The 14,306-nt window shown below is 34.4% G+C and overlaps 1 protein-coding gene across 1 annotated transcript in view; it reads right to left on the bottom strand.

Annotated features, from left to right (window-relative positions):
* Wnt10 (Wnt oncogene analog 10) overlaps positions 1-10,712 on the bottom strand; it is a 35,129-nt gene extending 24,417 nt beyond the window's left edge. The window contains exons 1-2 of the mRNA XM_053747145.1: positions 10,296-10,712; positions 2,296-2,543 (exon numbers count right to left, since the gene is read on the bottom strand). Coding sequence (XP_053603120.1) covers positions 2,296-2,543; positions 10,296-10,360 — 313 coding nt within the window. The 5' untranslated portion in view covers positions 10,361-10,712. The remainder of the gene's footprint in view (positions 1-2,295; positions 2,544-10,295) is intronic.
* Between the last annotated feature and the right edge of the window lie 3,594 nt (positions 10,713-14,306).

Below are 14,306 nucleotides of genomic sequence, written 5' to 3'. Positions count from 1 at the left end.
TTTATTTGTTCTGATTAAAGTTTTGTAATTAGTGATTTATGTCCAAAATTGTGATGTCACAGGATATCACTGTCATATAGATCCGTATAAGTTTGTGTTTTTGACATCAGAGACCATACTACGATAATTGCTTTCTTTTAAATCACGCAAACGCAATGGATTTTGACGAAGTTTTCACATTCCCGAAAAATTATACATACCTCTACATAAATTACCTGCACAGGTCGCTAGTTTTCAAATGAAATACAAATATAAATTCAAAAACATCAAAATTTTTTAAACCTTCGTCGTAGGTATGTTGGTTAGCAATTTAATGTTCGTATTAATTGCTGCGCCGGCGATCGAGCAACGTCTGTATGGAGGGTTGTCTCGGACCCACACGAAGCGTGAAATCGCGGGGCGCGGGAGCGGGCCCACCTGGTCCCATAAAGAACCATATTATTTGTTGTCTTCCATACAACACGCTCATAAATTGACGCGGCAACGTGTGCGATGATGGAAAAAAGGAGATCTTGGAAAGGAGAGAACAGGATGGACATTAAGGCTTCATTCATTCTTTGTGATGTAGTGGTATGTCACAAATAGGTGTGGCTATGTACCTATCACAATCATAAGTTATATTATCTTTACATATATTATCGTAGATCCATTTGTATTTTCAATACTCGTAAATGCATTTAAATGGAAAAACGATTGATTGTTTTATCCTTGGATATGATGCGACTTAGTTCTTTCATATGAAAGTCGAGTGCGTTGTTGCTATTTAATACTGATGTCGTCGCCTAAATTTTAGACGATTTACTGTCCCAGAATGAGTATGACGAAAATCACTTGCATATAAAAGAAGATGTTTTTATTATAATTTGTGTGCATTCGCTCGCTTTTATAATGGGGAGTAAATAGGTTCGTACTCAAAAAAAAAAAAACGAACTGTTCAGAATGTTCACCTAAGTGGTTATTAAGTGAATATGTTCTTCTATATGTTCATTAATTTATCAAAAGCATGAAGAAGGGTTCTGTAAATACGTATGTAGTACCCAAGCTGTCCGGTGTTAATGTGCGTGAATAATATTTCGTCGTAATAAATTTAGATTGTAATGGCTGAATGCGATTGGTTTGAAGTTTTAGCTGCGTATATTTTAATAAATTTTCATATGGGATTATATTGGGACAGGTTTGGCAACCGCGATCGCCACCTCCTACGAATCCAAATTGTTTTTATAGGTGGTCCACATAAGGTATTAAACTTCATAAATGATTACATTTATCGATTTTCGAATTCCCCGTTTTGTTATTGGTAATTAAGACACGGAATTCACTGGTCGATAGCCGAAGTTGTAGTAATTAAATGTACTGAATTAATGTATAAATGGAAGTCAATTGAAGGGATATCGAATTAAGGTCTTTAGACATTGAGGTTGGCGCGTTGTGATGCGATTTTCTTTTGTTTTTATGTTCTTGATGGAATGTAAAGTCTGTAATTGTGTAGTCAACATCATATGTACCAACATCACCCTGTATGGACCTCAACACTATAGTAGCAGAGACGAAATTTTAATGGATTGACTGTACTTGGTATAACTTCGACTGTTCAAGGAAGTAATAATGCATTTATATGACATAATGTCATACATCAGTTTCCTCAGTATATAGAGGACAAAAGGGAGGCTGGGATTATCAAGCCTTTTGTGAACATTTCTCATACATAACTATTTAATTGCTTTTCCTATATCTTATTGAGATATTGCAAATAAATAAGAAAATACATTATCGTGATTTTTCGCAGTCGGCGTCCGAAACAGAATCAGAAATCATTTAGTGTCAATTCATTAAATTGCCTTTCTTTGGAAGTCGACAGTAGACTTAGGATGCGTTGCACCAGTCGACTTTGACATTAACTTTATTACTATTAGCGGCGCAAGTCAACGTCAGTCAACGTCAAAATAAAAATAAATAAAAACAAATAAATATATTAGGACAAATCACACAGATTGAGCTCCAAAGTAAGTTCCAGACTTGCGTTATGGGATACTAACTCAACGATACTATATTTTATAACAAATACATATATAGATAATCATTCAAGACCCGGACCAATCAGAAAAAGATCACCTTAGTTTTTTAGACCTTAGTTTTAAAGTAAATTTTTGAAGTCAATATCATTTTAAATTTCTCATAAGGATGTCAAGTACCTGTATTAAAGTTTCTTATAAGAAATCGTCTTACGAACTCCTGTTTCATTATATTATGCATTAAGAAATAGATTTACCAAACAAAAAGCATAAGAAAGCTCACCTCTTTTCATGATAGCACTGGCATGAGGGTTGGCGCTTTTGGGTACCAGGCTGGAGCAATTCCACCTGTGCCATCGGAACTGATGCTGGCACTCCTTCACTGCCATCTGCATGCCCTCGAAGGCGATGGCGGCAGCATCAGGTAGCTCGTGGCAAACTGACCTCTGGTCCCTGGTCAGACCAGCCACAAGGCGGCAAGTCAACGCCGAGTTTAGCTTTAAGTGGTTCGGTAGCATGTTGTCTCGTGAACTGAAAGAAAAGTTGTTAAACATTACTAAGGGTAGGTTGCACCAGTCAACTTTGACGTTAACTATGATAGACGTCGTTTAGATAAAATTGCGTACTTTTGGTTTTTCTGCACAGGTTAGTTATCTATCCAAATTTACTGGTACTACGCACCCTAATTTAATTAGTAAATCACGTCTAAGAACACTCTTATTAAAATCATACCAAAATTGGTTCATTCGTTTAGAAGATACGCACACACGTCAAACTTATAACACCTCACGGGAGGATAAAAAACATTGCCATCACTAAAAAAATGCGCAATGATTTCGGTACGATTATGAACATTGAACATGGAATTACTTAGTTACTGAAATGATTTTACGCTGACGAAGTCACGGGGACGAGGGATCATTGAACTACCTAGCAGTCACACATATAAAAATAAAACAATATATACAAATATTGTTTTCTCTGTCGAAAATATTTTAACGATGAAACGTGTCAAATCAATCCAAAGGGTTATTAATAGAGCTACTTAGATTATAAAAACAGATTAAGTCGCATTCACGATTTAAGTAATTACCTTAACTCTCCGAGTTCTCAGTCAAAATATTAAACGGCTCACATTTTTATGGCTCCAAACAAGCCAATAAAGTCCATGTTTCTAAAACATCACTAATTGGGCACTTTTATGTAATTAAAAGTTGTTATAATTAATTTATTCTGAACGTAGATGGTATCTTGCATAGTTTGTATGGCAACAATTTGTATAACAGCTACTGAGTTTGAATAAATATTCCTTTGGTATTTTACCAGACGATAATAACTCTAATAAGTTTGAAAGCGATTTAATTAATGTTCGGAATCTAGGGAAGGTCCGTCTGGATTGCATGCATACTTCAAGTTAACGGGGATAGACTATATGTAAGAAGAAGAAAGATAAATTTAACATACTTATGTATTGGAGTTGTTTTAAAGTTGGTGCCAGAATTGTGATAAAAATAATTGAGATAGACTTGTGTTTCTTAATACTCTCGTATTAAGTTGTACTCTCGTATTAAGTTGTATTCACGTTATTGTAGGTATACCTACTACAGGGCAGTCTCTCTCTTTCAGTGTTAGGATTAGGATCTCCAAAGATAAAAGACATGATGGGATTATAATTAAACAATCCGTAGTTCTTATTCTGTTATATCTGCCACCGGTAAGCCTAAATAATGTTCTACTACCATGCACAGAAACTTGATCACGGATAGGAAGTGTCACTTCACATCTGCGGGCGTCATCTCACGTCCTCGATATCAGATCGACGAGCGTCGTAAATGTTTTTGTATAATCTAGTTTGTTTAGAAAACTCGACGATCTTGAACTTTGACAGGAATAGACAATTTTTGACTGTGGTAAGCTTTGATTTAGTAGCTTTTGACCGCGACTTCGTCCGCCCGCAATTTCTCTCGGTATCTAGGTTTTTCCGGAATGAAAGGTAGCGTACGTTCTTCATCGTCAAGTTGACCGAAAAGAAGATTTAGGTTATTACTCTTAATTTGTATATGACGTATAGATAAAGCGTGAAAAGATAACATCCCCTTAGCCCACATTCAAGAATCATCTAAATCCAACGCTCCGTTTTGACATGAAAGAATGACAAAGTTAAATGTACTTGTAAAATAAACAATCATAAAAGATATGTTCTTAGTTATTTGTTTTTATTGAGTAAACGTTGTTATCAGCTATATTTACAAGGAAGTATAGTAACAACTTTGGGCGTGTATAATATTTTTCTCTCTTCGAGTGTGTTATTGCTAACACTGATCTGGTGTCATGGTGTCAGAGTTTATTCAAGTCGTCTAATTATCATGCCCTGCTGTTGTGGCGCAGCACGTTGTAGCTCCGTTGTTTTCTATAGGTTTTGACACTGTCGTGCGTACATTGAATCTCCATTGTCTACGTTGTTCTGCGTTGATCCGTCAACGGACGTCAACGTGACGGAACGCAGCGAAGTAATGGGCTTTTAAGGCATTTGACATGACTGTTACGATTACCTATCGACACCTATTGGAAAGTGTAGTCGAACACATACTGTTACATATACATATAAACTGTGATCTATTATTATTAGCTTAAAAATCACACAAAAGCTCGTTTCGTATTCAAAACCTAGGAAAACAAATGCAAAGTATATAACTACATCTGTAAACAGTACAATAGTACATAATATATATTAGACATAAGATAATGTCATTATATACTTGGCTATACGCAGCTGGCCTACAATGAATCTACGTCAATTTTCTAAGACACGCTAAAAACAATAACAGGTTAGATAAACACAGTTTTCCGAGTTGACTTAACTGTTGAGTTATCAGGGTTCCCACGGTGCGACGGACGGAAAGACATACAGTTTTTAATGGATATAATGAGACGGATAGGACTTAAGTATATAAAGAAGTACATTGTAATTCTACAATCGTTTTTTGTCTTTATTGCCATCACTGGGTGAAAGTCAAGGCGACTAAAGGTAACTGAGAACTACATGAGTCAGATTTATATACAAACTCATATGGAACGAGTAGGTTTCGATCCTGGGACCTTTCGATCACAGGCGCGTCTGCACTGAGCCACCACACCTCTTCAACTCTAAATTCAACTGTAAGTTTAAGTCATAGATATAATAGGTACACATCGATTTAATTGATGGAGTTTTAATCACTTTGCCAGACTAACATAAGAGTTTAAAGTTAGCTAAACAGCTTAGCCGTAAAGTATGCAACATAAATTGAGCGAACAAAAAAAATATTCATTAACTCGTGTAAGTATATATTAAATTTAATACTTAATAATTAAAAAAAATCAATTTGACAAAAGTTTAAAAACGTTAAAAATCCTGATATGACCGGCTAAAGAGTCGTTAAACCCTGGCTGATCCAATTAAAACCGGGCGCAAAACTTAATAATTGCTTTAAAAATTCCACGAGATGAGACAAAAACAATAATTCTGTACTTTAAGAGTCCGCCGCAAGAAAATAATAAATCTGGCTCAGAAATGCTACGATACCCATTCAGAAAGGTTATTTCTATACAAATTACAGCTACTTGCATCGCTCGCCCGCCGACAATTCTGCAAATATTTTTCTCTTCGCAACCCTTTTGTTTTCAACGTCATATAACTGTTCTTCCCGACACGCAAATATTTACTGTAAAACAATGGAATAACGTTCAAAATTGAAAAAAGAATTCTGAAGTTACGACGTCTGGAATGTTGCATTTTCGTTCTGATTGAAATTCCATGTACCAACAATGTCTATCTGTATTTAATACCTATTTGCTCAGTTTATAATCTACCCGAGATAGACTCGCGCTGCGAACATCCGCGAATGCTGCGAAACGCGAGCGTTTAATTCTATCGACAAACAGTTCGCCGAACTCGGCGGTTTCCATGTACTAGTGTACATGTTTCCATGTACAGTGGTTTATTCTTGCGGTAATAAAAATCTTACGAACAAACTAATCAATGTACGATTCGCGGCATCTGTCTAAGATAGTGAATAGCCGACATAATGTTTTCGCCTAGGATAATCTTAGTGCTCGCATTGTATTCAATTGATTCGCGTGATTCAGCGCGAGTCTATTCGGTGCTTATTCCGTAAGATACATCGCTGATTTGTTATATTGTATTATCTTTAAAAACCCAGCAGGCCAATTAGTGCGATAGTGTTAAGACGCGCATAAATCGAATATCTCCACTATTTCGCTAGAGAACCGGCATTTTAAAAGGTTTTATACGAGCTACTAAGTGATAAATAAGTTGGTTCCTTTTAATGTAAATAAAAATGCAGTAAAACTCATGAGCGTAGAGATAAGTTTATGTTTCACATAATTTATGTTTGGACATAATCATTGATATTAAATAAATCAGCCAAATAAGTTATTTGCGATAGGTTGGTAAGTATAATTGGATATATCCGCGGCCTAAGGTCATCATGCCGGATTGCCACTGGAGGTTCCGAGTTCGATCCCCGTTTAGATCAAGATGGAAAATAATCTTTTTCAGATTGACCTGGGACTTGGCTATCTAAATATATATTTATATGTTATAGAATATAGTATCATTGAGTTAGTATCCAATAAAACAAGTCTCGAACTTACTTTGGGGCTAACTCAATCTGAGTGATTTGTCCATAGAAGAATTCAAATGTGCGCTATGGCTGTGACGGCGCCGGCGCGGCGTGTGATTCCACTTTACATAAGATTAGTCCATAATTATCCATATCCTTTTGTGGATGTCGATAAAGAGATAAAACCCTTGACAACTACAAGCAGCAGTCCCAAAGAGAGTTGAAGTCAGACAGGCAGTTGGGCGTGAAATCATAAAATTTAAAGGTCAAATCTTGTAAATTTAAATGGGCTTCGTGGAGTAATGGTCGTTAATGTAACCCGCAATACGCGACTTTGAGACAGAGTTTGTAGAATCCTACACATGTTTTCGCTTATTTAAGTCACAGAATATATATTTCCAGTATTTAAGTTGTTTGTGCTAGAGTGTTATTAGTGGTTAGATAGATTGTCCGCTATCAAGTTATCTCTAAATGTATTCGATACCAGCCTACAGCTACAAATTACCTAACATTATTCTATGCAACACAATAACTTAAGTACATATACGTATTCTGTTCTAGATGCGACAATAATATTATATTTTACTGTTGTAAATTTGAATCCAAAAATGACTGTGTAAGAACTTATTATGATTAATCAATTATTTATCTATACACATAATAAAACTGTATGTGGGCTATGTATGTATATAGGAGATATTAAAGAACAATAATTATGGGAGTTTATGGGACTAATAGAAGCCAAAACAATTTTTTTATTATTTTTGTCTGTCTGTCATGTCATGTCAGATGATGGACTATTGTAAATATTTGTGATCTGCTATAAGTAGGTACTATAACGTAAGTGTGGACTTAGTATTTGTTTAGTCTATTAAGTTAGTCATTTCGATAAGCTGATGATTGAAATAAACAATATTAACATATACAATGGAAGAGTTTGTAATATTTTATTATTATTCATAAACAATCTGCGTTTGTGACTTTTTTTATATATGCTAATTCAGATTAAATTCTACCCGTGCACCATGTTTCTTCGAAATCCGTTGAGTAGTTTTTACGTGATTAAGTAATAAATATGATCTCATATATCCTAACTCATAAACAAACTTTCGCACTAATAACATTAACAAAAAACCTATTTTAGTTAGTGCAATACAAATGATGATTTATTTAGCTTCATAACTACACAAGTATTACATAAAAAAGCAGTGATAATATTTTAAAGTAAATTTAGTAAGTAGTACGATAATTTATTGTAATATTTGATAATAGGCCTGAAATATTCAATCATACATTAATGCGAAAGTCTATCTGAAAGCGGAAGCTTTTACGGCTAAACCGCTGGACCGAATTTGTTGAAATTTGGTAAGTGTGCATATAATAAAAAACTGCCATTCAAATATAGGCTATTTTTTTTCAAAAATAAATCCCCGTGACTATAATGTGGGGTGAAAATTTGTATGAAAATCATGTCTGTTCTACTTTCGCAGAGAAATTCATTCCCGGTCGAAGCCGAAGCAAAAAGCTAGTTCATAATATAGGAAAAAATCATAGGAGAACTACGTTTTTCAAATTGGTTTTCCAATCATTCACAAAGGGATCCCAAATAAATAATATCTGCTTATTAGAAAACAGCGGACAAAACGAAAACATTCGAAAGAATGTTGATTATCATGCCACCAGCGGTGTTTTTATCACAAAACTTGTATTGTGAAATTACGAAGACGATCAGAACCTGACTGAGCACTTCTATACATAGAAACTGTAATTACAGTGACATACGTAAGATTGTAAAAAATGTGCATTTAAAAAATGGCCTAGGTATAAGACACATTCAACGAAAGATTATGAAAAAGAAGGGACGAGACGTCTAGTTAAAATCAAATGCAAATATCTGATCTATTATTAATTATAATAAATACTTTAAAATAATAAATATATAAAAAAAACTATAAACAAGAAGATTTATAGAAAAATACCACAATAAAGTAAGATCTTACGTTTTAAGATCTGAAGCAAACATTTTCGATCACATAACGGAGCTAGGTCATATTTCTTGTATATACCGAGTAAATAAAGAATACTTACATACTTAAAAATCATAATTTAACAATAATCAGCAATGATCTGTAGATTTCATTTTTTTCCCCTTTTTTATCTATATTGTGTTCTTACTGTCTGTTATTGTTCGTAAAGCGCCTCTTCCAGTGTCTTTGCATCATTGAATCAATCAATTTTCTAACATATCGACGATGACATATTTGTTTGCGATTATTCAAATACATATTCTGTTTAATTGATATTAATAACAACGGCACAGTCAACTGCATACCTACCTAGTACCTAGTACCTCGCATTGACCTTTATGTCGCCGTAATAAGAGCGAATTAGAAATGATTTCAGTTAGATTGGTGTGTGGTAGATTATATTAACTAAGGCGATTTGCTAAGATGGTCATTCTTTATGTGTTAATATACCGACAAGAGCTTATTTACCGTTTGTCCTAAAAAGGGGGAGTTATGTTTTTAATATACATTTTTTGATGCTGTGTGCGCAGATACCTTACCTTACCTTAAATGATATAGGTACTATGTGACGACTACGATAAACATCGTAAAACTAAAATGTCCGGGCAGGAAATCAAACCCATGGACTTTCTATTACCCCTTGTTCGCACGGGCGTAAATTCAACGCGCGTGAAATTTCATTGGAATAGAACATATGATTAAAATATTAGTTGGCTTTTTCAGAAATCGCGAATATTTATAATACATTTTGAGCGCTATAGTGACATAATACAATCTAAAACGATTGTAATGCCCGTGTCACTATGTAGAAAGCGACAAAAACGGGCCAACAACAGCTTTTTTACGCCTATGCGAACGAGCGGTTACTTTTTCACGTTTGAATATCAATCAATGTAATCGTTAAGGCTCACACATACATTTATGCAGTGCCGTGCAGTGGCATATCAGGCCTTATTACCATCGAGCTCTATTAGCATCAGGCCTTATTTGCATACAACTGCTGTCATTGGGTGGGCCGGCCAACCAACGGTTGTCACCTTTTAAATTTACATCCATTACCATTCGTTTACCGTCAACCGTAAGCCTACTTAGGACCTGATCTACATGATTATCGCGACTTATCAACTGTTATTCGGCTTTTGGCGACGATTTTTAGCTTGACTTTTTATTTACATTCTACAATGTATTGGAAGAAGCTTATTTTATGACATTGTGTACGAACGTAGCTCTAACAGACAAAAATAATGATGTTGTGAACAAATTGTCAAAGGAAAATGGTATCAAATCCATCAGGGGGGAAAAATCAAAAATATAATATTTTCCAGAAAATTTTCAGTAAAATACTGTGATACTTATCAGTGTAAACGCAACATCATTATTTTTTACTGTCATCAATGTTAATCCATTTTCTTTAGCATGCACCTTATTTATTCAAAATATTAATATTATGATATTATGTATTTCAATATAACATAGACAATATCATTATTATATTAAACTTAAAAGTCATAACATAATAGTCCTAATTTCGAAAACTTGTGATGTTTACCTACAGGAAGAGAAGCAACATTTTTTCTCGCAACAACTTGTATGAAGACAGAATTTAATAATCAATTTTAATTAATACTTACCTAACCATGGCGAATAAAAGCAGGAAAATTATAAATAGCATCCTGTTATCAAAAAGCATTTTCATGTTGGCAACACTATTCGTTTTCGCGGGCACATCGTATTAGATTTCACTTAGTTCCTTGCGAACGAACCTTATAAAACACCAAAATGAGCGGGAATTATTTAAATTGATCACATAACACTTTTTTTCGTTTCGTTTCGAAATTCGAATGTTTTTATTATTCTTTTTTGCGCATTTTCGTGTCGGCTTGGTCCGTCGGCGCGTCACCGCCGGTTCTATAAGGTGCGTGCGTGGACCAGGGCGCGTGGGACGCAAACCGTGAGGCGTGTTCTACGCCCTGACGCAGACAAAAAGGCTAGGGGGCGTATCGCGAGGCCACACCTACTCGATCATTAGAGTTTACGCGATTATCGATATTTGGTCACAGTGGTCAATCCCGCAGTGTGTACTCAAAGCACGCTGGTTTGACAGTGGCATGGCAGACGCAAGCCCTGCCTATATAAAACGGCGCCCCACGCTTTATTCCCGCTGTGGGATGTTATCCCGCGTTTTAGGGTTAGGATCGTTTATTTGGTTTAATGACAGTTGTTACTGGCCACTTGTGAATTTCGTTTGGAAAAAACATTTATAAATAATTCTTCTTCACAAAAGTTAAATTCAAACTCGTTTAATTCATAGTTGTCTTAGGTATAACATGAGACTGATTTAAGAAGTCTAACTAAATTGTTTACCCTAATTTACCTTAATTTACTCCATTTCGCTCGTATATTTTACAAAAGTGTGACTCAAAGATAATAAAAGCTATAATATAACTAATTCATGTGTTTTAACAATTTTGTCGACGACCTAATCATAATAATGACAAATTGTACAATAATCGCGAGGGTTGTACAACCATCTATACATTACAATAACCCTTAACTCGGGGGTGACATCGACCCCTTCATTAAGGGCGATTTAGACGCGTGCGCAACTACAATTGAATTTTACGTTATTTATTACTAGCTCTAAGATTTTAAATAAATAAGTTTTTTTAATCACATGTATTATGGTCATATTGATTTCCAAAACGGCTGGAAGACCGGTTTTTTAGATAAGCAATGGAAAAATATTTCTATAAATATATATATAACTACATAAAATTGCTTATTTAAAAACTAAGCAAACGTCGCAATGTGGACACCAGCCACCCGATAAGAGCCGTACTGCCGTTTCGGATAATTCTACTAATATTTTTGTAAGAATGTATGTTTATTATTCTTCCACGCAAAATCTATTGGACCGATTGTTATAAAATCTGTTACACGTATAGAATATAACCTGGAATAACACATAGGGTACTTTTATCCCCAAATTCCCGCGCGTGCGAAGCCTTGGGTCGCGGCTATTATATAATTTATAAAACAATATTATTTATTAATTCACTTATATAAAAAAGACACAAGAACCGCACTGATTATTTAATTGAATGATTACCAAATCAGCAAGATAAATGGTCTTTCCGTGTAATTAAAAGCTAACCATTGACAATCAAAAGTACGTTAAATGTACATAGGTAGGTGCTCGTAGCGTATCTCCTAGTGTTCTCTCTCTAAAAATGTTCAAAGCTTGTGTCTATTGGCTCCGGATGTTTATGCGCGGTCAGGGACCATGCAAATTGACATTCCCTCACCTTTGATCCTGGAACAAACGACCCTTCACTCGACAGCTCTTAAATCCAACATTTGTGTTATTTTGTCAATCTTAACCATAGACCTTTTTATATTTTCACTAGACTATTCATTATTATTTTGAACCATGAGGGAAAATTTACAAAGTTAAAACGAACCGCTTTCATTTATTTGTTCAGTTGAGGCTATGTGGTAAATATGGCTGGGTTTTTCTCTCTTGGATTAGTGCCCGATGTAGGAAAAACCACAAAGCTCATCAAAATGTAAGAGTCAGTGTACAAATTTTAGATAATTAGTATTGATATGACATTATGAAATCACCTATCAAAATCTATCATGTAGGAGAATATATTTTATGCCTAGATTTGACACAGAAAAATTGTATATATTTTGCATGGTCAAAGTTTAACACTTTCTGTAGAGAGAAAAAAAAACACAATGATTAAATTCCTTCAAATATTTGATTTGTTAGTACCTATAGTCGGGAGGCTGATAATCCTGACTGAATCCCTCTTGTGTTAGTAAGTCTAGGTCTAGGAGGTTAGTTTTGTTTGCCCCCAACTGTACTCTGTCTAGTGTATTTCGTAATATATGTCAGTGATCTTCATATATATACTTCTTGACGTCGTCTGGTGAACCTTTGAAGAATACTAATAGCTATCTGAAATTATAATGTCATTAGCAATTTTACAAGTTTCGTTGTATTAATATTTAACTTGAGTTGTTAATATTTCCTTGGCAACAGTTGTATTTAATTTATTTTGAACCGTAATAGAAACTTAAAAACGCTTCGGGAGTTGCACTTTCATTTTTGGGTTTCAATGTAGTAAGAAAGTAGGTATTTATGTATAATTAAGTTTATTTTAGTGAAGGAAATAGTATTATTTCCTTCTAACTTAGAAACTAACATGCTATTCGTATGGACAGAATGTTAGTTTATGTTTTAATTATTTAAACTTATGATTTATCTAATTCTTCATGATAAAAATAAATAAATAAATATATTTGGACAAATCACACAGATTGAGCTAGCCCCAAAGTAAGTTCGAGACTTGTGTTATGGGATACTGACTCAACGATACTATATTTTATTACAAATACACATATAGATAAACATCCAAGACCCGGGCCAATCAGAAAAAGATCATTTTCCATCATGACCCGAACGGGGATCGAACACGGGACCTCTCGGTTCAGTGGCAAGCACTTTACCACTGCGCCACCGAGGTCGTCAAAAAGACTTTATACAACATGTATAAGTAATATTTATTTTCATAATTTTATCAAATCAATTGGAAAAATTCATCCATCTCATATTTTAAATGGAAAGTATCTTACATTCGATGAAATTCGACATATGAATGAAATAAAATCTGGATTTTATTTCATTCGTATGTCGCTTTGTGCCATTCCAGAATAGCACATAGGGGCCTTTTTATCCCAAAATTCTTCGAGAGCAAGTGGTTAACCTATACCTATGATAGGACTATTATAGATCTATAATAATAGAACTAACATATTAATTAACAGGGAAGCTTTAGAGTGATGATCTGAAATTGTTGGATTTGGCATCAGATAGAACGGCTAGGAATTTTGTAAGTTCCTTTGCCCAGCATTGGTAATATACTTTTTCCAATCGGAGGCTTCAATCAATATCGTCACATTACCACTAAAACTTGGTAATGAAGTCACCAGTCGGCCTGACAAATGTCCGTTCACATAAATATGTAGTCGTAAAACGTCGGTGGCCACCGTGGAACTAACGGGCCGCGTTGTTTGTCCACAAATTAATGATAATCTTCACTTTTTAAGGGGCAGCTATTATAAATATTGTATTTTATTATCATATATAAAATGGGATGTAGAAGCAAGAAAATTTATCATATTGTTACAATATACATTTTTTTTGCATTACAAATTTAAATGTGAAATTTGAAACAATAATTTTCGATTGTAATCATAAAGAAAAATAATAGGTATATATGATCTAATTGCCTATTAAACTATTCTGGCCCTTTTCACTATAATCACTTGCACATATTGCAAAAAAGTGAAAGACAACTGAATACGTTTTATTTAGGCCACCGTACAGATTCATTTCTAAATAGCATGGCCTTAAATATGTACAAGTCAGATATGTGAATGCACGTTAATAACCTTAAAATAGTGACAATTAGTCACTTTTGTAGTTTTTAATTAAACGGACTTCGCTTTGTAGATTTGAAAGTAAATAAAATTTATATTCTGTACTACCTCTTCACTCCTTAGTATATGTGTATTTCATAGATACAGGAACATGTAAAATTTTACTATGTTTCTATATAGAAACTAAAAAACTA

The sequence above is a fragment of the Plodia interpunctella genome, chromosome 1 (genome assembly GCF_027563975.2).
Source record: "Plodia interpunctella isolate USDA-ARS_2022_Savannah chromosome 1, ilPloInte3.2, whole genome shotgun sequence".
In the NCBI taxonomy this organism is placed as follows: Eukaryota; Metazoa; Arthropoda; class Insecta; order Lepidoptera; family Pyralidae; genus Plodia; species Plodia interpunctella.
The sequence above is the reverse complement of the archived record's forward strand: the minus strand, read 5'-3'. Positions and strand labels throughout refer to the sequence as shown.